General features: G+C 35.1%; 1 protein-coding gene across 2 annotated transcripts in view; it reads right to left on the bottom strand.

Annotated features, from left to right (window-relative positions):
* The window catches only part of Rabgap1l (RAB GTPase activating protein 1 like), a 591762-nt gene extending 581509 nt beyond the window's left edge, over positions 1-10253 (bottom strand). For both annotated transcript variants that reach the window (XM_033762099.1, XM_033762100.1), the window contains exons 1-3: positions 10073-10253; positions 8521-8713; positions 968-1178 (exon numbers count right to left, since the gene is read on the bottom strand). In XM_033762099.1, the coding sequence (XP_033617990.1) occupies positions 968-1178; positions 8521-8713; positions 10073-10240 (572 nt within the window). In that variant the 5' untranslated portion in view covers positions 10241-10253. The remainder of the gene's footprint in view (positions 1-967; positions 1179-8520; positions 8714-10072) is intronic.
* Between the last annotated feature and the right edge of the window lie 12784 nt (positions 10254-23037).

Below are 23037 nucleotides of genomic sequence, written 5' to 3'. Positions count from 1 at the left end.
AAAAGAATCATATCACAGAGAAGTATGTGCACCCATGTTTATAGCAGCACAGTTTGCAATAGCTAAATCTTGGAAACAGCCTATTTGCCCATCCGTTGGAAACTGGATAAAGAAGTTGTGGTTTTTCTATAAAATGGAATATTACTCAGCCATAAAGAACGAGAAAATAGATTCATTCATAGGAAAATGGATACATATTGAAGATATACTCCTAAGTGAAATAAATAAGTCACACGTGTAAATACCGAATAGTTTCCCTGGTGTAAATAATCTGCAACAATGCATAAGATTCTAATAAGATTACTGACATTTAGAAATGGGAAGAAAGGAGCTAAAGGTGTAGGGAAGGTGGGATGGGTAGGGGAAGAGTAAAAAGGGAAAAGAAAAAAATGTGAGAGAATGAAAAGAATAAAGTGTTTGTAGATGGGGAGGGGAGGAGGGGGTGAAGGGAGGGCAGAGGTAAGGGGAAAAAATGAGAATCAAGACTTGTCATGTAGAGGTACAAGATCCCAACAATGAATGTAACTGTACTGTATCCCTAAAATGTACCAATAAACTCAATTAAAGCTGAAAAAAAAAAATACTTCCCTGAAAACTCAAAGCCTTTTTACCCAAACTTTGAAAATGTATACTGCTATTAGCTAGGTACTTAGAACTTAGCTAATTCTTTAGTTTTTTTAGCCACTTTTACAAAACAGACTAAAGATATGCTTTTATGTTCAAACTGAACAGTAGAAATTAGAGAAGTATTTTTGCATTTTATTTCTATCTATAATGCCCTAAGCACAATTTCATAAATATTCCTGCCAAGCAGGAATACAGGTTAAGCCTAAATATGTTTACTTTGCATGGCTATAGGATATATGTAAATTCACAGTGAGTCCTACATCTGATTTATGATATAACATATTCACCATCACACAAAAAATTTAATACATGTCTACAGAAGAAGAAAATAAGAGCTTACCTCACAGAACCTTCTGGAACATTTGGCACATACAGAGTAACAGGAAAGGGGTTCTGACTAGAAGACCTTATGGTTGCCATTGCCCGTAAAGCCTCCACTTCATTACGCGGGGAAGAAACTTTCATGCATCCTAAGTAGGTCAGTTTATTAAATAAAACACTATCTTCTTCAGTTATTCCACTTGGAGAAGATGGTATGGGAGTGGAAATTTCTGAAAAAAAAGAAAAGATACACTCAGAAGTCAATGCAAAACTACTCCACAGTATAATTTTGCCAAACGCTCAAAAAGAAATACTTCAAACAAAAACATTAAAGACAACATTAATTAGCCTAAATATAATGAAAATTAAATAAAAGTAAATCAGTTACTAAGCAACCTACCTTTCTAAACAAAAGTAAATAATGTTAAAATGTTACAATTCATATCATCAACTAAAGTCAAGTCTTTATTTTCTCTTTCCTGGTTTGCTACTATGAATGATGTACTCTCCAATAGAATAATTGTTTCCTCAAAATAATTGTTTTTGGGCCAAGGATGTAGCTCAGTGGTTCTACCACCTGCCTCACAAGCCCAAGGACCCAAGTTCAATCCCTGGTACCCAATGAATGAATGAATGAATGAATAAATGTTTCTGATGAATGAGTCTACAATTAACTTCAACCAACCCCACCCACTCCCCAAAAATGGATTTGGTGAGGGGGGGCCTGTTCCATTTAACTCAAAGTACAGCAAGAATCAATTATGGTTAAAAACTGTTTATTTGAATGTTATTAGGCAATAGTATAACATTCTCTCCTTTTGGCCCCACCTAAAATACATATGCACCTTATCTCCAAGTCTTCTCCTTTTTTACCCACATACACACTGCACAACATTAAGCATACTTGTCTCACCTGAACTAGATACTTACAGCATGTTCAATTTCTCATTGCCAGGATTCTTCCTTTAGGGTTTTTAATGTCACTGTTTTGATACAGGGTCTCACTACATAGCTCAGGCTGGCCTTGAACTCTCTATGTAGACCAGTGTGGCCTCAAACTCCTGTCTCAGTCTCCCAAGTGCTGAGATTACAGGCATGAGCTACCATGCCCGATCTTCTCATAGAATTTGAATAAACAATTCAACAAAAGCTATTACAAAATTTCCCATTCCAACTCCTACATATTATATTAAAATAACCTTGCCACCAACTTTCTGGTGAGAAACAAAAGCTGTTTAAAATGAACTATCCCATATACCATGTTCTTCTGTCATTGAAGCATGTTTTTCTCCCCTCTGAATCAATTCAAGGTAAAAAATCTCAAAAGAAGTAACTAAAAAAAAGTCATTTTAAGGTTGAATATTAATATGTCTTAATTATTTAGTTTTGCGATTATATGCATATATGTTACTGCACATTTTTGTTAATTTTGTAAGCATTTATGTACCAAAAGTTATTTGCAAGGTACTGTGGTAAAATCATATTTCAGTGACTGACAAGCATTATAGAAGAAAGAGCTTAAATCATCTGATATATCTGTAACTGTAATCCTAAAAGGAGGGGTTAAGGAAATAAATACTGTACAAACTCAAATCCATAACTTTATGGACTTCAAATATAAAAGTAGGAAAATTGTTCCAAAATGAAAAGTAATAAAATTGGCACATAGGCCTTTAAATTATTATAAATATGACCAAGGATTTAAGACAAACATCTAACAAAACAAGGATAACAATGAAGGAAAGAAGAACCAAAAGTTTTAGACCTGAAGAATATAAGATGTAAACTGAAATAATCCCATGATGGCTGTATCTGCAGACTGTAAATTACAGAAGAAAAAAAAAGAGTATTAAAGGAAGTTCCTCAGACTAAAGGAAAATAACAGGAGAAAGTACACACAAAGAAAGACTTTTCCCTTGCTTTAAAATTTTTTTCAAAGTGTTACAGATTTGTTAAGGAAAGAAAAACCAGTATTCTATAGAATTTGTAACATATGTATAAGTGAAACAATGACAATAAAATCATAAAGTCTGCAAGGGAAAAAACAGAAGATTCTTACAACATGTTAAAAACTCAGTATATAAACTTCCAGATCAACTACTAAAATAATAAAATAAAATTAATTGCTAGTGTAGTACACCAGTAAAAGAGCTAAAATAAACATTAAAAAATATTCAACCCCCAAATATGTATATGCTCTAGTTCTCTAAAATGAATGTAATTATTATGTATTGCAAACAGATATTAACTATAAATAAGTAACTTATTGAAAAAAGAGGGGCAGAAATCAAAAAGGACAAAGAAAACACATAACAAAAAGACAGATATACTTATATACAAACTTACTAAAAACTGCATTAAAAGTAAAGTACCAGGCCACAAGATATAGCTCAATGGTAGACCACTTGCCTAACATGGGTGATGCTCTGGACTCAATTCTCAGCACTGCCTCGGATATTTTTGTTATTGTTTACAAAATCCAAAATTTCTTTTATGGTCACTCAAATATGAATTTCACATAACTTTCCACTCTTACTTTGCAAACTACACCAAACACAAGCAGGGGATAAGATTTTGGCCACAGATAATAGTTTGCTGACCACGGCCTAACCCAAATTAAAAGACCTGAGATTGTCAGCAAGCTATCTACAAAGAAACAAGGGGGGGCTAAAGAAGGACTAAACCCAGGGCCTTCACACTGACCTACAATCCATAGCCTCTTCTCATATATTTTTAAAACAGGGTGGTCTTGCTAAGTTGCAAACTGTAAGGTTAAATTTGTAAATCCTCTTGTTTCAGCCTCCCAGAGAGCTATGAGGTGTGCACCACCACACCCAGCTCAAAAATCAACTTTTATAAAACTGACATATTGTTGTTTGATGTTATAAGAAGGCACTCAGAAACCACATTTAAAGGCATTTAAATGTAAAGAAACAGTGTTGTTAAAAGTTAAAAATAATTTAGAAAAAGATATATCATGTAAACATTAATTGTAAGAAAACTAGAGTGCCAATGTTGAGAAAAAGCTACACTTCAAAACAAGGGAAAAAGAAATTTCACAATGATAAAACAGTAAATTCATTAAGAAGGCATAATACTTGTAAAAGGCAATGCTCTAATACCACAGCTTCAAAATATTTGAACAAAAATGAAAGGAATTGAATATGTTAGCAGAAACTAACAACTGGACTAGTACAACTGAAGTAATGAGTCTATTACAGCTCCTCTCTCCTATAGATTACAACTGAAAAATCTGTGGACACAATATAATAAATAACTCCTGAGTACACTTAAAGAAGAAAACCAAGCAAATTGGAGAAGGAAGTTAAAAACTGAAGAATCAGCATTACTGTTTTTTTTCTTTTTTTATCTTTATCTCCTAGCTTTGACCTAAAAGTAGCCAAGTTGCAGAATTGTGCAGTGAACAATAAAACTGTGTGAAGGAAATTCAATCTTTATTGCCAAAAGACCAAAAAATTAGTCCCTACAAGACACAGAGTATTTGGAGGAATCCCGATTTATTTTTTACATTTTCACATAAATGAAAATGAAGACGATCCACTATATGCAGATGTGCTGTAAAAGAAACACTACAGAAAGTTCTTCAGCTGAAGAAAAACACCATCAAAAGACAATCTAGAACATGAAGAGTGACCCAAACACAAAAGAAATAGCAAGTAAGTGAACATCTTCCTCCTCACAAACCCTTTAAAACATGTATGAGTGCTGAAAGTAAACGGTATTAGTGTCTGAGAGTTTTCAACTTATATCAATGTAATACATATATCAATATAGAAGAATAAAGGTTCATGTATTGTTATAATGCTTCCACATCTTACTTGAAGTGGTTAAAAAATCTCTGAATAGATTGTGAAAATTTAGGTGTATATTCTATAACTTATAAAAAATATTTAAAAAGTCAAAATACTTTTGGATAATTGTTCAAATAATCCAAAAGGAGTTGGAAGACAAAACAAAAAAAGATTTTAAAAAAAGATGGAATACGTGCATGTAAATCACTCTCCCCAAGATGACCATAAACTGCATGACTTGCAAACAAGTACTAATAAAAATTAAATAAAACTTTTAAAAAGGATAAACAATAGCCATAACCAACTATATTAACATATTAAATGTAAATGATCTAAACATACCAAAACAGAAATTGTCGAATTGTCCTTCCTCCCTATCTCCCAAAAAAGCCCAAGATGAAACAGAAGCTATTTATAGAACCCAGCTTTCAATATAAAAACACAAATAGTTTTTAAAATCACAAAAATAGAAACATACTAATTGTAAAAGTTATAGCAATTGTATTAGAAGACATCAGAGCTGGGCAAAGTAGTGCACACCTGTAATCTCAGCACTTGGGAGGCTGAGGCAGGAGGGTCGCCACAAGTTGAAGGCCAGCTGGGGTTACACACCTACTAAAATGTCTAAAACTTAAAAATGGGCTTACTGAAAAAGGAAGACTCACCCTGGGTGTGGGTGGCGTCAACCAGTAGGCTTGTAGCCTGGATGGAATAAAGAAAGAAGAAAGGCCCACTGCTTTCTGCTTGCCATGTCCCTCTTTAAGAAGTTACATAACTTATCCACAGCCACATAGTCAGAGCAAGGTAGAGGTGAGTTCAAATCCAGCTGTGAACTCCAGATACCATGTCTGCCATGCTGCCCCCTGCCTTGGAGCCAGCCGAGTAGAGACTAAAATCTTTCACAAACTGTGAGCTAAAATAAACCTTTTCTCCTTTAAGTTGTGGGTGGTGAGTATTTTGTCCCAGCAACAGGAAAGCAACTAAGTTACTGGTAACAGCCCAAAACTGGAAAAAACACAAACAGACCTTCAATATGACATATCCATGTAACAGAATACTACTCAGCAAAAAAAAGGGATCAACTTTTGGTACATACATCAACACGGACAAATCTCAAAATAATTATGCTCACTAAAAAAAAAAAGCAAGTACTATTTTACAACTCTGTAAAATAGATTTTAAACAATATTGGAAATAGAGAATAAATTAAATTTATACAGCTTTATTTTAAGGACATGCATTTTCTGCAACAGAGGAAAAGCTGGCTATTTTTAATATGCCACATTTTTCTTAATATATACAATATTTATTCTACTGGATTGCAGGGAAGACTATTTATAATCCCATATCAGCCACAAAATAGCTGTATGAGCCTCCATAAGCCACTTAACCTCTGGACCTCAGCTATTTCATCAGTAGTACATCAAGGGCTTTTCAAAGATACTGCTCCAAGAAATCTGGGGGTTCTACCAAGGTGCTTCAGTGGAGATGAAGGGCTTACATTCTGCCCCCATATCCATTAAAAAGCAGATGTGTTGCAATTACTGTATTAGGGTTATACCTACAATTTTATGTCATATTTATTTTCAGGTTCAAAGCGTCTGATGATGATGATGATGATGATGATAAAGACTTTTAGGTACTTATTTTGTGCCAAGCATTTTATAATATATGGATGGTATCATTTAATCTTCCTACCTGTCTATGATGTAAACTGAATTTCATCTCTGTTTTACACATCGAGAAGCTAACATTTAAGAGGTAAAGTAACTTACCCACAGCCACATAATCAAAGCAAGGTACAGGTGGTTTTCAAATCTCACTCTGAACTCCAGATACCATGCCTTAACAATTACAGAGGCTTCAATACCATGCCTTAAACATTACAGAGGCTTCAATAAGATGAATTAGTAGCAAAGAATATACATCTCTTTAAGGGTAGAAACTGTTCTAGACTCTTTGTATTACCAGAAGTTGAGAGTGTCCAAAGACTGAACATTCAAAACATATAAAATGAACTAATCATTAAATAGAGCTAATGGTCCTATTGGTAACCTAACAAATACATGCAGTCCTGGGCACTGCCTTAATTCTATCCCAACCACAACTAAATGTATGATTAACTGAAACCTTCATATAGACAAAACTCATGGTAATTATCAGATTATGATGAGTGAAAATACTGAGTTAAGCAGGCAAACAGAAAAAAACACTTTTAGCAAGGCCAGACTTGAAGGCCTGGCAAAAATCAGACAACAATGTATGAAGAAATCAACCAATAACAAATGCTGACAGGGCTGTGGGGAAAAAGGAACATTGCTCCACTGCTGGTGGGCATGCAGACTGGTGCAACCACTGTGGAAATCAGTATGGCAATACCTCAAAGTACTAAGAATGGAGGTCCCATTTGACCCAGCTATCCCTCTACTGGTTATCGTCCCCCAAAAATTAAAAGTATCATACCACAGTGATATATGGGCACCCATGTTCACAGCAGCATAATTCACGATAGCTAAAACTTGGAAGTAGCCCAATTACCCATCAACAGGAGACTGGATAAAGAAATGTGATTTTTGGGCCAGGGATTTAGCTCAGCAGTTCAGTGGCCTGCCTTGCAAGCTGAAGGACCCGAGTTCAATCCCCGGTACCAAAAAAAAAAGAAATGTGGTTTTTTTTTATAAACTGGAGTACTACTCATCCATAAAGAATGAGAAACTAGAGACATTTATAGCTAAATGAATGCACACTGAGGTGATACTCAAGTGAAATAAATAAGACACATACATGTAAATGCTGATTAGTTTCACTAGTGTGAGAAACTGAACATATAAATAAGGACTAAACAATATAATAGATAATGTGAAATAGGAAGAAAAGGTACAAAGAGGAAGGGGAAGTGGGAGGGGTAGGGGTAAAGAAAGAAGGGAATGGAATTAATATGAGAAAAAGAAAAAAATGGAAAGTCTTTGTAGATAGGGAAGGGTAAAGGGTTAAAGGGAGGGCAGGGGAATGGGGAAAAAATAAGAACCAAGATGGATTATGTAAAGGTGCAAATTTCCAACGATGAATGTCGTCATATTGTATACCTTAAATGTACCAATAACATTAATTTTAAATATATATACACACACACACACACACCAAATGGAACTCAGGCATGGCGGTGCATACCTATAATCCCAGCACTCAGGAAGCTGAAGCAGGAGGATTGTTATGAGTTCAAGGCCAGCCTGCTGACTTACACAGGGAGTTCATGGCCAGCCTGAACTACAGAGCAAGACCTTGTTCTCAAACACACAAACACACACACACATACACACACTGATGGAGCTGACATGTAATTTTCCTTAGAATTTTTAACCTATACTTTTTTTAACCTATATTTTAAAAGTTATGAGTAATATGACTGAAAAAACACATAACAGTTAGAAAGGCTGTCTAGTACACTATTTTGATGCCTAAGAATTTATTGATTTGTACAGTAACTATCAAGGACCTACCATGTTCCAAATGCTGAGGGTAAAATAAGAACCTAGGCAGAGTCTTTATTCTAAAAGAACATTGACACCTGATTTTCAAGTAGACACATGGGCAAAAACACAAGAACTAAAGTGTTAACTCTCAACCAGAACTGAAAGCCTGATGGCCCTGATCTTAAAATTAAAAAATAAAAATTTAAGGGTTATCTAATTTTCAACTTAAAACTTTCATTATCATGTTACCCCATTTCCTTATGATTTCTAGGAGTTAAATAAAATACCTGTGTTAGATGGATCCAAAATTAACTGAAGAGATGGCTTATATATTTGGCTGGCTGGAACATCTCCAATGGAACGGTCTGATATCTCACTGGAACTCTGACATTCAAAAAGAGGACTGCTTTGCCCTTTCTCAGAATCTCTCAGAATCTCTTCCATGGCCTTTTCCAATTGCTCATCCCCATTAGAAACTATCTATAGACAAAACAAAACAATCCTGCTTCAATCTTATTATACTACACAATTTATGAAAAATGTTTCATTCTCAGTTTGAAGAATCTATTTAAATATACAGTTATTGTGTACTAAGAACTCAGGTAGTTATACCTAATGTTACAGAGATATAACACACTAAAATCCTGAATACCAAAACCAACTAAAGGATAGAATATCACAAAAAGATTCTTCATAAAATACTTCAGGTAGGTTTCAACTACATTTGAAATAAGACCTTCTTTACAGAGGCATTTTTGTTTGTTTTTCTTTTTATAAATTTAAATTGACTTAGCCAAGTGTGGTGGCATGCACCTGTAATCCCAGCATTTGGTAGGCTGAGGCAGGTGGAGTGCTATGAGTTCAAGAACAGCCTGAACTACACAGTGAGACCTTTTCTCAAAAACTAAAAAAAATAAAAAGTTGACTTAACTTTTCTTAGAAAAAGATATAGAACAAAGCCTCAGCAAATAAATGGCTTAAACACAATAATACTAAAACTGCAGATATCTAAAATAAAGCCATTGATCATTTGAATAATAAGACTGTTTTCTCATTTTAAAAGATATGTAATACTCATTTTCACAACACATTTTATTATACTGACATGTTAATATTGCATATTTAACACTAAGTAAAAATCATACATAAAACATAGTATTTTTGATTAATTTTTCTTTTTTTTTAACCGATTTTTCTACTCCTGCTTCTAGAGGACAACTCTCATGCACATATACTTAAGCTTTCTCGCTTCTTTTTCTTTGAATTAAGAAAGGCAATCCAAAAAATGGAAAAAAGAAAAAAGACCATATCTAAATGAAAACTCCCCTGCCAAAGATATAAGGTACATACTTAAAAAATATGTAGACAAAAGTCACATGTAAAATAACTTAACAGGATGTTACCAGATGATTTAAATATAAAAATCATAATGGAAAAAAGTTTCAGAAGTGAAAGAAAAACTTAACTTGTATGTAATTAACTTCTAAATCCCAGAAAAGGGGAAAAAAACACAAGATAAATTTATGTAAGATTTAACAAATCAAGCTTTATCAGGTAATTGCCTTTTCTTTTCTATTTTTCCTTCTATTTCTTAAAAGCAGGTGTAGCACAAAGCCTCTGTAAATAAATGAGGATGAATTAAAGATAAATAATCAAAAGTAAGAAGCTTTAAAAATACTCAAATCAAATATTCACTCTGGCTATATCAAACATTGATTTTATTTTAAAAGTCAGTACTTGAGAAAACCCTTACATCTTTATACATCTACTAAGATAGGCTTCAAATAGTTTAAAAGAAAAAATAACTTAACATAGCACCATATTAGAAAAGAAAGATACCTTCAGTTGAGGTTTTTCATCGCCTTTTGTAGAAGTATCATCTGCATGCTGAGGAACCAAAACAAATTCTTCACTGTTCATTGCAGCCACAGAATCAGATGACCCATGAACTTTCTGTAATGAAGCTCCAACCTCCATTTCAGTTCTGCAAACTTCTCTCTCCCACATCCACCTGCCAAATCTATAAGGATTAAAAAAAATAGATTAAAAACCTAAACTAATTAAGAATATGAACTAATGAAGCTTTAAAAATGGTTAATACAAAGAAGAATGCTACTTGCTAAATCATGATTTCAAAATTAGAAAAGCTACTTCCTTTAGACTGGGCCACATGATGGAAATGTACTCTTTTTCACTCTGAGTTTCCAGACTGAAACAACCATATTGTTCCCAGAAAGACATACAAACTAAACCATATCTCAACCAAACAAATTTATCTCTAACTCGCTCACTTATTTCCCTTTAAAATAGTGTTTTTGCTGTTTTGAATAAGGAAATAAGCATGAGACTTAAAACATCTACAAATTCACACATATGCACACATATGTGCATGCACACACACACACACACACGTTCTGCTGGGTGAAGTGGTATACTCCTGGTATCCCCAAATACTTGGGAGGCTGGGGTAAGAGCATCGTTGGGCAACATAACAAAACCCTGTTTTTTTTTTCAAATGATCAATCACTTTATTAAATCCAAATGCTTTCAAAAATCTTATCTCCTTAATATCAAGTACTATACCTTTAAATATTTTTTCAGGTCACATAACTTGACTAAAACAGAATGTATCTTTTCTCTTCAACACATTTTAACATTTATCAACACAAAAGGGGGGCTCATATTTCTCCACAGAAAAAAAGTTTTGGTAATCATCTTACTTTTTCTCATTGCTGAGACAAAATACCCTACACCCTAAGAGACAAAAGGTTTGGGCCAGGAATTTAGCTCAGTGGTTCTGCCACCTGCCTTGCAAGCACAAGGACCCAAGTCCGATCCCCGGTACCAAAAAAAAAAGAGAGAGAGAGAGAGAGAGAGAGAGAGAGAGAGAAAAGGCTTATTTGGCTCACAGTCTGTAGAGATTTCAGTTCATAGTTGGCTGGCTCTAAGGCAGAGTGGCATGGCAGAGAGGCATCACTGAGGACAAACAGTCCATGGCAAAGCAGGGCAGACAGCAGCATCACAGCAAGCAACAAGCAACCCCCGCAGTACTCTTTCTGTCCCTTATATTGTTTTGCTGTTGTTGTTGTTGTTGTTGTTGTTGTTGTTGTTGTTGTTGTTGTTTTGAGACAGGGTCTCACTACGTAGCTGAGACTGACCTGGAACTCACTATGTAGCCCAGGCTGGTCTCGAACTCACAGAGATCCTCCTGCCTCAGCCTCCCAAGTGCTGCAATTACAGGCATGCACCATCATGCCCAACTCTGTCCCTTATATTCTATCCAGGCTACACACCTAAGGTGGGTAGCACTCACACCCAGAGGGGGCTTTCCCATAATCTACACAGAACTATCCCAAACCAATCAGTGGGCTAATTTAGTAATTACAAATCCTGGATTTCGGCCCCACACTCTAGATCCAGCCACCTCTGAAAAAGCCCCACCTATCATTACCTGAGGCTTTCGGGGGGAACATCTAGATATAAGCCTTAACAGTAATCAAATTCAATTCTGTTTTCTACTTTACTCTCACAGAAAATCAACACCCTACCCTTTCCAGAGGTCCACATATTCATACAAATAATTTTGACTGAAGATACATCCTATGGACAGATACTGCACATAGCCCAGAGGTTACACAAGTAAGTAAGGCAGGTGGGTAGCCTGCTGTACTAAAGCTTACAAAGTGATGAGGAAAGAAACAAGAAACTAGACAAAAAAAAGCCAATTTCAAATGACTCTAAAGGTTGTGGAGAATATAAAACAGGTTAACATGACAGGGAAATTGTGAGGAGTATAGGGATAACTTTAAGGTGGCAGGAAAAGACTCTCTGAGATGTAAATATATAAGCGAAAACCTGTTTTAAAAAAGAAAAAGAACTATATAATAAGCAATCTCTACAGAGACAAATGGGTTATGTGATAAAGGGGCAGGACAAACAGGTTGGCTAAACACAAGTCCTATAGTCACAGTAAGTTCAGGCATAAAATCTCCAGGGGATCAGGATCTAAATATGTCACTTTTGTATAACTGATAATGTGAAATAGGAAGAAAAGGGCTAAAGGTGTAGGGGGAGTGGGAAGGGTAGGGGAAAGTAAACAAGGGAAAAGAAAAAATATAAGAAAAGTAAAAAATGGAAACAAAGTCTTTGTAAATAGGGGAGGGGGATGAAGGGAGGTCAGAGGTATGGGGAAAATATGAGAACCAAGATCTGTCATGTAAACTTACAAGATCCCAATGATGACTGTAACTGTACTGTACACTTAAAAAGTACCAACTAACTCAATAAAAAAATAAATAGGTCACCATTGCCACAAATAAGTGAGACTGCAATATACTATATTGCCACTAGGTGTCAGTGACAACACTGCCAAAAATATATTTCCAACTTCAATTTATATTTTTAAACTTTCCAACTTTATCAAAATACCCAAGATATCTTCATTTACTTGTTACACATAAAACTACCTTTTCTTCTTTAAAGCCTTCAATTCAAGCACACAGATCTGTCTCCTCAGGTTTGTCTCACTTTGCATGTGGTTGTTTCCAGAAATGCACGGTGTCAGTCAGCAGTGTGTTTATTCTTCTAGGATGCACCATGCATCTTCAATTGACAGTGTGCCACAAAATCCAGATGTCTCTCTGCTGCAAATCTTTCTCCAAGTGCTCAGGCCATGACTCCTTCACATGACTTTGAAATGCTGGACTTTCTTTTCCCTTGCCATAAACTAAGCAATATCTTTCACTGTCATGAATTAAAATGGCAAATGTGTATATGTGCTAACAGTCTCCCAAATTTTTCTCTCAATTCAAATGTCTCCTCTAATTCACTAATTTAGAATCCAATTCTCTATATTTCCAAATAAAAGTCTTAACTGTATCTAAAGTAAAACTGACCAAAACAGCATGTCTAATGTCTCCTTCAATCTCCTCATTCCTATTTCCCATTTCAATAAGTAACACAATTTTTCACTGAGTTACTCCAATCAAAAACCTAGATGTCATCATTTATTCACCTTCACTTTTCACTCTTGACATCAGCAAGTCATGGTCAGCCCCACCTCTACAATAAATCCCACATCTACCCATTTTCTATCATGTCCACTACTACAAACTAATCCAAATAATGTTTTATCTACTACATTCCAACCTTCACTCCTTCAATCTACTCTTCATAGGGTGCCAAAAAAATTAGGAGAAATAAATCAGACTGAAATAAGACTCCACATTAAAACTTTTTCAATACAAGTCAAATAAAATCCAAACTATCTGCCACAGCTCACTATGCTCAATATACCTTTGCCCCTGCCACTTTCATATTACAGCTCACTAACTGCAGCAAATTATTTCCCATGTTAGGGTCTTAGTCTCTTAATCTTTATATTATTGACTCCTTCAGTTACCAGTTTTCATTCATGAATTCAATACATACTTAGTAAGTCCCCACTATACACCAGAAATTCTATTAGTGAGTTCAGCCACTCTAGTTTCTGTCTTCCTAACATTCTAGCGGAAGAAACAGAAAATACAAAAGATAATAAGTCAGGATCATGTACTGCAATCCAAAGATGAAGAGAATGCCATAGGTAATACAGGCCTATTTCATACTCAGGTTTAATAAGAATGAGTCAGTTCTAGAAAGAACTAGCAGAAAAGAACTTCAAGAAAACAAACAGCAAATGCAAAGGCCAAGTATAAGAAAAAACTTCCTAAGGAACAGTAAGGAGGCTATGATTACTACATTATAGACAGTGATATAAAATGAGATATGGAAAGAAAGAAAAAGCAGATGCCAAATATCTAAGTCCCCTTTCTTAAACAGAAACACAGAAGCTGAGACCTGTTTGTCTGAAGCAAGAGCTACTAGAGCCCTAATGTATTGGTAGGTGGTAAGTGCAGAAGAGCCAGAGAACAGGAACTCCTGGGGGAGAGATCACATTTTGAATAATTTCACCTCAGGCAAACTCACCATGTTTTCATAGAGAATATCCAACTCTGGCAGGTAGAGAGAAAGAGGATTATAGCAAGAACTTTCTCTATAACAAAGGGCTATCCTTCAAGAGAAAATTTTTGCCAAAGCTTTATCCCAACTGGTAAAAAGAACTTCCTCTCATTACCAATCCTCTCCAGTCTCAGCAGAAAAAGGAGGTAGAGAAAGGCAAAAGAGATCAAAGCTTCAAGAAAATGGACTGGGGATACTTCAACCAGTTCCGGAAGCAGGTTGGAAGGACAAATCCTACAGCACTAAAGAAAATAATTGAAATGGTCACAAATCCCAGACATACACCCATTGAAAGACTGAAATTTAATCAAAAATTATAGAATGCCAGGCTGGGGATTTAGCTCAGTGGTTCCACCTCCTGCCTCGCAACTACAAGGTCCCAAGTTCGATCGCTGGTACAAAAAAAAAAAAGCATAGAATGCCATTTCTGACACACACATAGACACACATGCACAACTCTTACTATCAGACAAACAAGCTCTACAGATTTAAGAACTTCAAGACACAAAGTCCCCAAGGAAAAGTACTTAGAGAAACCCAAAGACATTAAAATAAAGACAATAGAACTGAAACCTCTAGCATGCGCAATTATAGCAATCACAGGACACAATTTATGAAACTATAATTCTCACACTGAAGGGCTATTTACCTCGGTTCCTATTAAAAATATGCCCAGCTGTCAAAAAAAAATTATGAAGCATTATAAAAGGCAATTTAAAAAAAAGTCTGAAAAGACAAAGCAATTAGAACCAGACTGTTATAACCCAGTTAAAATTAGTCAGGGAATTTAAATAGTCAAAATAACAGTTACTAATATGTTAAAGACTCTAATGGGAAAAACAATGCATTCAAGAACATATGAGTACCATCAGCAAAGTGACAGAAACTAAGAAACAATTAAAAGAGATTTTTAAAAAAACCATAACAGAATTGAATGCCTTGAATGGGTTCATTAGTAGACAGCACTGCTAAAGAGAGAATTTGTCAGCTTGAAGATAAGTCAATAGAAAGTAACCAAACTGAAAAAGGAGGAGGAGGAATGAAGACTATGGGACAATATCAAAAGTGTAACACACACATAACTTAAATTAGAGAAGGAGAAAAAAAGAACAGAGAGCCAAACAAATAGATGAAGTAGTAACAGAATTTCCCCAAATTAATGAGACATCAAACCACAGGTGGAAGGAAACTCAGAAAATACCCCAAGTGATACACAGATACAGGGAGAGATGCACCTAAGGCACATCAAATTCAAGCTTCAGAGAATGAAAAAATCAGAACAGAACATCCAAACACTATGGGAAAATACCAGAATGTAGACCATGCCCGTAACTTCAATGGCACTACAGAGAAAAAGAAGTATTTAAAACAACCATAGCCAAGATGTTTCCAAAATTACCGACAAGACACCAAACCACAGAGCCAGGAAACTTAGAAAACATCAAAAAAACTAAATATGTCTGAGAAAAATGTACCTAAGCATATCATTCAAACTGCACAGCATCACACAGAAAAGTCTTTAAAGAGAGAAGTAAAAAAATACCTTACTTCTCATGGGACATGGCAAGGTAGAATACACTTTTTATCAGAAACCACACAAGCAGAAGAAATCTGTCATTAAAGTGTTAAAAGGAAAAAAAACACCAATCTAGAATTCTAAATCCAGATATGAAACCGACAGAGATATAAAGACTCTCAAACACAAGCAAAAACCAAGGAAATTAATTGCCAGCAGACCTGCCCTGAAAGAAATGTTAAAAGTACAATTGACCCTTGAGCAATCCAGACTAGGTTTGAACAGTGTGGGCCCATTAATATGTGGATTTTTTTGACATTTGTAACAATTTGAAAAAATTTGCAAATGAATCATAAAACCTAGAAACATCTTTTTAAAGAGAAAGAAAGGAAGGGAAAAGGAAGAAAGGGAAGGAAAAAGAAGTGAAGTATTCTTATAATTTGGAAGTATCCCCCCAAAGCCCACATCTCCAAAGTTTTAACTGCACAAAATGATCACTAATACTACACACTGTACTGCTACATTTCATAGCCAACTCATTTACTTTTGCAGGAAACTCATGTAACAAGTGTTCACTTAAAATGCCACATGATGTTAATCACCTCCATGAAAGCAGTTTGTCTCTACAGTAAACTGTGTTTCACATTAAAAAGTGATGTCAGGGGCCAGGGATTTAGCTCAGTGGCACTGCACCTGCCTTGCAAGCGCAAGGTCCTGAGTGTGAACCCTGTTTGAACCCTAGTACCAAAAAAAAGTGGTATTAGCCAAGCATGGTGGTGCAACCTATAATCCCAGCACTCTCAAGAGACTAAAGCAGGATTGTAAATTTGAGTCCAGTCTGAGCAACTTAGCAACTCTGTGAGATCCTGTCTCAAAATTAAAAATAGCAGTAGTAATAATTATAATTCAAAAATTTTGGGGATAGCTCGGTACAAAGGCCCTCGGGTCAATCAATCCTCAGTTCCAGAAAAAGGAGGAGGGGGGAAAAAGACAATAATATCTCACGGCCCTCATGTATTTTTCATTGTATACAACCTTCTAAAAAAGAAAGCACCAGACAAAGATGACTTTACTTGTAAGGTCCACCAAACTTTTAAGAAAGAAATAACATCAATTCTTTATGATTTTGTCCAGAAAATAAAGGGAATCCTGCCAAATTCATTCTGTAAGTACAATATCCTAATAGTACTAAAACCAGATTACAACAAAACTACAGACTAACATCTCTAGTAACAAAAACACAAAAATCCTCAACAAGATATAAGAAAATCACATCCAACAATGTATAAAAAGAATTTTATACCAGGTATACAAGGCTGATTTAACATTCAAAAACTAACTAAACATAACAAGAAAAATCCTGTTGTGCCAATCATAGTCATGTCAATTGATGTAGAAAATGCATTTGAAAAAGTTCAATGCCTATTTATAATAAATATAATAAAAAATAGCAAGCTAGCAGTTGAAGAAAACTTCAATTTGATAAAGAAAATTTTAAAACCTATAGGTTAATTTCATACTTTATTCAGAAAGACTGGATACTTTCCCTCTAAAATTGGGACCAGTGCAAGAATATACTCTCTTACCAGTCTGACTCATTACAAGAAATAAAAAGTATAAAGATTAGGAAGGAAGAAATTAAACTGTCTTTATTAAAAAGTTACATGACTGTCAAAGTAGAAAACCCTAAAGAAAATCCTAAGGAATATTTTTTAAAAACCTAGGATAAGCAAGTGTAGGAAGGTCACAGTGCTCAAGATCAATATACAAAAGTCAGTGTCTTCCCTATATAAACAATTGGAATCTGAAACTTAAAAGGCAATCCCATTTATAATAGCAGAGGAAATATTAAACAGGTATAAAACTAACAATAAGTATAGTATCAATACGAAGGAATCTACAAAACATTGAGAAAAAATATCTAAATAAATGGAGAAATATTCCATGTTTACTGACTGTAAAACTCAAAATTGTAAGATGTCAATTCTTTGCACCTTAGATTTTAAAAAAATAACTAGCTAATACTGATAAGGCACCTCCCTGAGCATTCAACTACAAAGGCAGAGCACTGAACCACATATGCACTAGGGAAGGAAGTATGTTTATTTTTATTTTACTTGCCAACATAGCCCTAGCACAATGCCTACAAACAGTATGGGCTCAATAAATATGTCTTTAAAATAAACAAGTCAATTATTTGGATATAGGAGAGATGGCAACATCCAATAGGAAGTTGGACTGAATAAATTTTAAAGGCATTTATTCTTAAGAATCTCATTCTAGAGCCAGGCGTGGTAGTGCACACCTGTAATCCCAGCACTCGGGAGGCTGAGGCAGGAGGATCACTGTGAGTTTGAGACCAGCCTGGGCTACACAGTGAGTTCCAGGTCAGTCTCAACTACATAATAAGACCCTGTCTCAAAAAAAACCAAAAAAAAAAAAAATCTCATGCTATATAATATACAGAATCCAGTAAGCTCCTGACCTACTTTCTAACATGTCAATTCAAAATATAATTTACTAAGTATACTATTATGCCACAGTGTGCTACAGAAAAATGTTAACTTTCTCTATATGAATGACAATCTATTATTTCAGATCAAAAGAAGCAGCAGTTGGAAAAATCTCAGAGGTTTTTCAAATTATATGGAGCTCACTGTTTTGTGAATTCAAAACTAGTACATCTAATTTCAACTCAGCATGTACAACAGAGCAGTGCATAAAAACAAAACTATATTTAAAAGCATTTTGAAAGATGTTCTCTCAAAATACAAATTTCAGAATATAAATTCTACTGAAGGATTTTTGTATCTCTTTGAGTGGAAAAAAAAACAATATTGGGAACTGTAATCTAGACATAAACACTTTTATTTTCAGGGAATCTCAATGGCATGTAAGAGTAAAGGACAGAAATCTCACCAGTACTACAGGAAATCTGTCTTTCCTCTATCTAACCCCTTCCTCACTGCACTGAATCTAAAAGAGCTCAATAAATATTTTGATTGAACTCAAAGACACATTTATACTCCACACTTACAGCAATTCTACCAACCCCACCAGCTTAAATAACTTAATTCTTACTGTAGTGCCACAATAATTTCTGTCAAATGAGCAATGATGATACCTAAATGGACATCTCTCTTGGTTGTCTAAAACTGTAATTTTCACGCACATACTAGAAACAGTGTAACAACAGTCAGCAAGGTCTAACTGGAAGCTGTTTTCTTTCCAAAATAACAAAACACATTTGAAGTATAAAGCTTTAATGCATGTGATCTAATTTCCTTCCATACAAAATGTAGTTAGCCTGCTTCTTGCTTTTAGATTATGTGTTTTACCCGTTCACTTTCTCTTTTTTGGGTGGGGTTACTGGTGATCGAATTCAGAAGTATCCATTCATTTTCAAGTGGCTCTTGAACTAAAATAGTAGCCTAAAAATGTATGTCAAAACTGGATAGGTTGGGAGAACTATTAGGCATAATAGGCACAGAATTTAGAATGAATATAGAATACCCATTATGAAAGTGAAAAAGTCTTTATTTATAACAAAAAAATGACATAAATAATGTAGAATATTTGCCAACCAAAAGTCTGCTTTGCAGAACTAAGCCAGTCCAGGAAAAAATTTATGACTTCTGTTTATTAAAGCCTACCCACTGTTCTACTTGGCAGGCAAAATCCACATCTGCTTGTAAAGAAAGTATCTCCCTGGCCCTAAAAAGGGAACAAAAGATCTTTATTAATTCATATCATTTTAATGGATACCTATTTTTACTTGTCCAGTAATAATCCCAAACCTTTTTTTATGTGGGAATAAGCCTTCCCTCAAATCAAATCATGTGATTTCTAAAGAAACCTCAAACCCATGGGACACATATCTGTCCACAAAGGCAAACACTAAAACTAAGCCAGAACAATTAACCCAGTTCAAAAGAGCTTTGGTCTAGTGACTAGAGTTCATCATGCCAATGTCTCTCTGATAGAAATTTTTAAGATGAAACGGTGAAGTGTTGGTGGCTACCATGTTTTTCCTCATATGAAGACTGCTGTACACTAAGAGTTTCAACCAAGTTTAGAGCTTTGTCTGATGTCTTGAACTGTTGTTTAATTCTATGAAATAACTCTTCCAAAAGTCTTTTTGAACAAGCTAGTTTAAATTGGGTTTCCAACAAGTCCTAGTATAATTTTATGGTGGGTTTCTAATAAGTCCTAGTATAATTTTTCGGTAGAAAAAAGATATGACTAGGTTGCAGGAGGCAGTATGGTTTCATTAATACCCTCCTGCAGACCTTCTCACCAGCTAATGGCAAATGTATCCTTCTAGCCACCCTGGACAAAAAGCCACCAGAGTCATACCACTCCTGTCTTTCTCTTTCCTGCCTCACTTCCACAGCACATGTATGTACAAACACACACACACACACACACACACACACACACACACACACACACACACACACACACACACACACACAGGCTCTCTCCCTCCTCTTACATCCAACCACACTTCTATAAACCTTTTATTTATAGTGAGCAAATTCCTTTGGCTCTATCTTCACATTGTATCCCCTCAAAATTCTTATTTCTTGCCACCTCTGCTGCCGTTACCCAGTCCTGACCATCATCATCTCTTATCTAGATTATTTTCAAACCTCCTATATAGTCTAGTCCGTTTACCTATTTCCCCTGTCTATTTTCAAAATAAGCAAACAGAATGATTGTTTTAATTTAGTTTCTATCATTTCTCTAATTAAAATCCTCCAATGCCTCTTCTATTTCACCCAGAAAAAAAAGTCAGATAACCTTCAAAGATACTGCATGCCTGGCGTTCCACAAAGTACCCCTTCTCCCTAGCAGCCCCGCCCCACTTAACCTCACTACTATAACCTATCTCCTACAATTCTCTCCCTTGTTCACTCAACGCCAACTACAATGATCTCCTTGCTTTCCTTCAAACAAGCTGGCACTCTTGTTCTGCCCGTCCTATCACAATGAACACTTTCTCTCATATGTCAGGCTTGGCTGTCACTCTCAGTCCCTTCTTCACTTCTTTTCTCAGCTCTCATTCCCTCGAGAGATTGGGTCTGATCGCCTCCTCTAGCACTGCTTCCCATCAACAGCACATTCAACTCCCCTTTATCTTGTTCTCCTTACTCTGTTTTTTCAGAGTACTTATTTTCCAACATATAAACTATCTTTCTATTATATCCACAATTTATTGTCTGTTTCTCCCACTAGGTTACAGCATTGTCAAAAGCAAGGATATTTGTTTTATTCATCAGTGTAATTAAAGCACCCAGAAGAATGCCAGGCATACAGCAGTGTAATATTTGCTGCTAATAAATGAATGAATATCCGAGACGAGTAACTCCAGAAGCCACTCAGTACCTCATAGCCTGATCAGTAATGCGCCATTTTAAATTTTTATTTATTTAATCTGTGTGTGATGCTGGGGACCAAGTCCAAGGCCTCTCACATTTTAAGTTCATGCTCTAATACTGAACCCCCAGATCCAGAACTGTTGCATTAAAGAAACGAGAGAACAGCACTGATGGGTTTCTTTCATTGCCCAACTAACTAGCTCATATATTTGAACTCCTAAAGATTTCTGATATCATGAGACATCAAAAGATAACTTTTTTGTTTTGGTTTGGTTTTTCGTTTTGAGACAGGGTCTTGCTATGTAGCTCAGGCTGTCCTTGAACTCATTAGTAGCCATGGCTGGCCCCAAACTTGAGGCAATCCTCCAGCCTCAGAAGAGGTAACTTTTCTAAAAGACAAAGAAAATCAGAATATTAGAGATTTCTTTTCCAAATTCCCCACTGTTACATAAAAATAATAATAATAAAAGACAACACTAGTTAGTTAATAATTTTAAGGATGGTGGTATGGTTATTAAAGATACTCATCTTTTAGCAATACATTCTCAAATATTTACAAATTAAAAGATGATTGAGGGAACGGGGGTTTTGTTCAGTGGTTCTGCCACCTGCCTCACAAAGCGTAAGGGCCCAAGTTTGATCCCCAGTACCAAAAAAATAAAAAATAAATAAAAGATATGATTGAGGGCCGGAAATTTAGCTCAGTGGTGCCACCTCCTGCCTTACAAGTGCAAGGCTGAGTTCAATCCCTGGTACCAAAAAAAAAAAAATCCAGTAAAAGATATGATTGAGACTTTTTCATATTATCTTGAGTGGAACTGCAAGTAAAAGTAGTGGCAACAAAATCAGTCACATTTGATAATTGCTGAGTTTGTAAAAAGTCACAGGAATATTATTCTTCCTGAATTTGTATGTTTCAAATTTGCCAAAATAAAAATAATGAAAAAGCAAGGTAATAATAATTTGAAAATTAGTTTAAACAAAAGAAAGAATCATGCACAAAAGAATTTATTCTCTTTAGCATCTGGCATATTATATTAACCTAAATAAATGATAAAAGAATCACAACTGAAGAACAGCATCTAAAATTATAATGATGGGGAGTAGGTTAAAACAAAAACAATGACCAAAGTGAGCACTTCCTTCTAAGTCAAAGAAAATGACATGAAAAATGGTGGCCTTGATGGTTGCTACAACAAAGACAAGAAAAGAAATTTGTTTAAATAAGTAAAACTGCAGTGACCTCAGATTTGGAAGACTGGAAGAGAAAATGGAAAATTTCATCTTTTCTCAAGGTAAAGGGCATTGCACTTTAATCTATCAAGGTCATTCATATCAAAGTGAAAGAAAACACTGCTGAATTTTTATGTACCAAATAACACTGCAGCCATAATTACTAGAAATAAAAAGATCAAATTTTTTTTTCTTTTTGTAGTGTGGGAAATGAACCCATCAGGGCCTCAAGCATGCTAAGTACTAAGCTATATCCCTAGCCCTATAAAGAACAACCTGACTAGGAAACAAATACAGCATAAAAAGAATCATCTTCAATTCTAGAAAGATCAAATTCAAAAAAACTAAAACTGCATAGAAAATTTAAATATCAGAAGTACTGAAATACTAGAGTAGCATAAGCTAAGAATAACATTTGAATCCTTCAAAACATAATTTTTACTACCACTTGAAAAAGCTTCAACAATCTTCCCAACTGATTATCTCCTCTGCTTAAAGTGATACTGTCCAGTGAGCTGATGGCTTTTTAAAATTTTGGAGTTCTGGGTGGCATGTATGTCAGTATCTGGTTTCTTCTCTCTTAGTATATTTTATTAATGTATATTTCTGTTGTTAATAGTTGTTGCTTTTAATTGTTTTTTTTTTTTGCTGTACGTCAATATCTGCCTTATCTT

The sequence above is a fragment of the Fukomys damarensis genome, unplaced genomic scaffold (assembly GCF_012274545.1).
Source record: "Fukomys damarensis isolate Sample0158 unplaced genomic scaffold, DMR_v1.0_HiC HiC_scaffold_11, whole genome shotgun sequence".
Classification (NCBI taxonomy): Eukaryota; Metazoa; Chordata; class Mammalia; order Rodentia; family Bathyergidae; genus Fukomys; species Fukomys damarensis.
The sequence above is the reverse complement of the archived record's forward strand: the minus strand, read 5'-3'. Positions and strand labels throughout refer to the sequence as shown.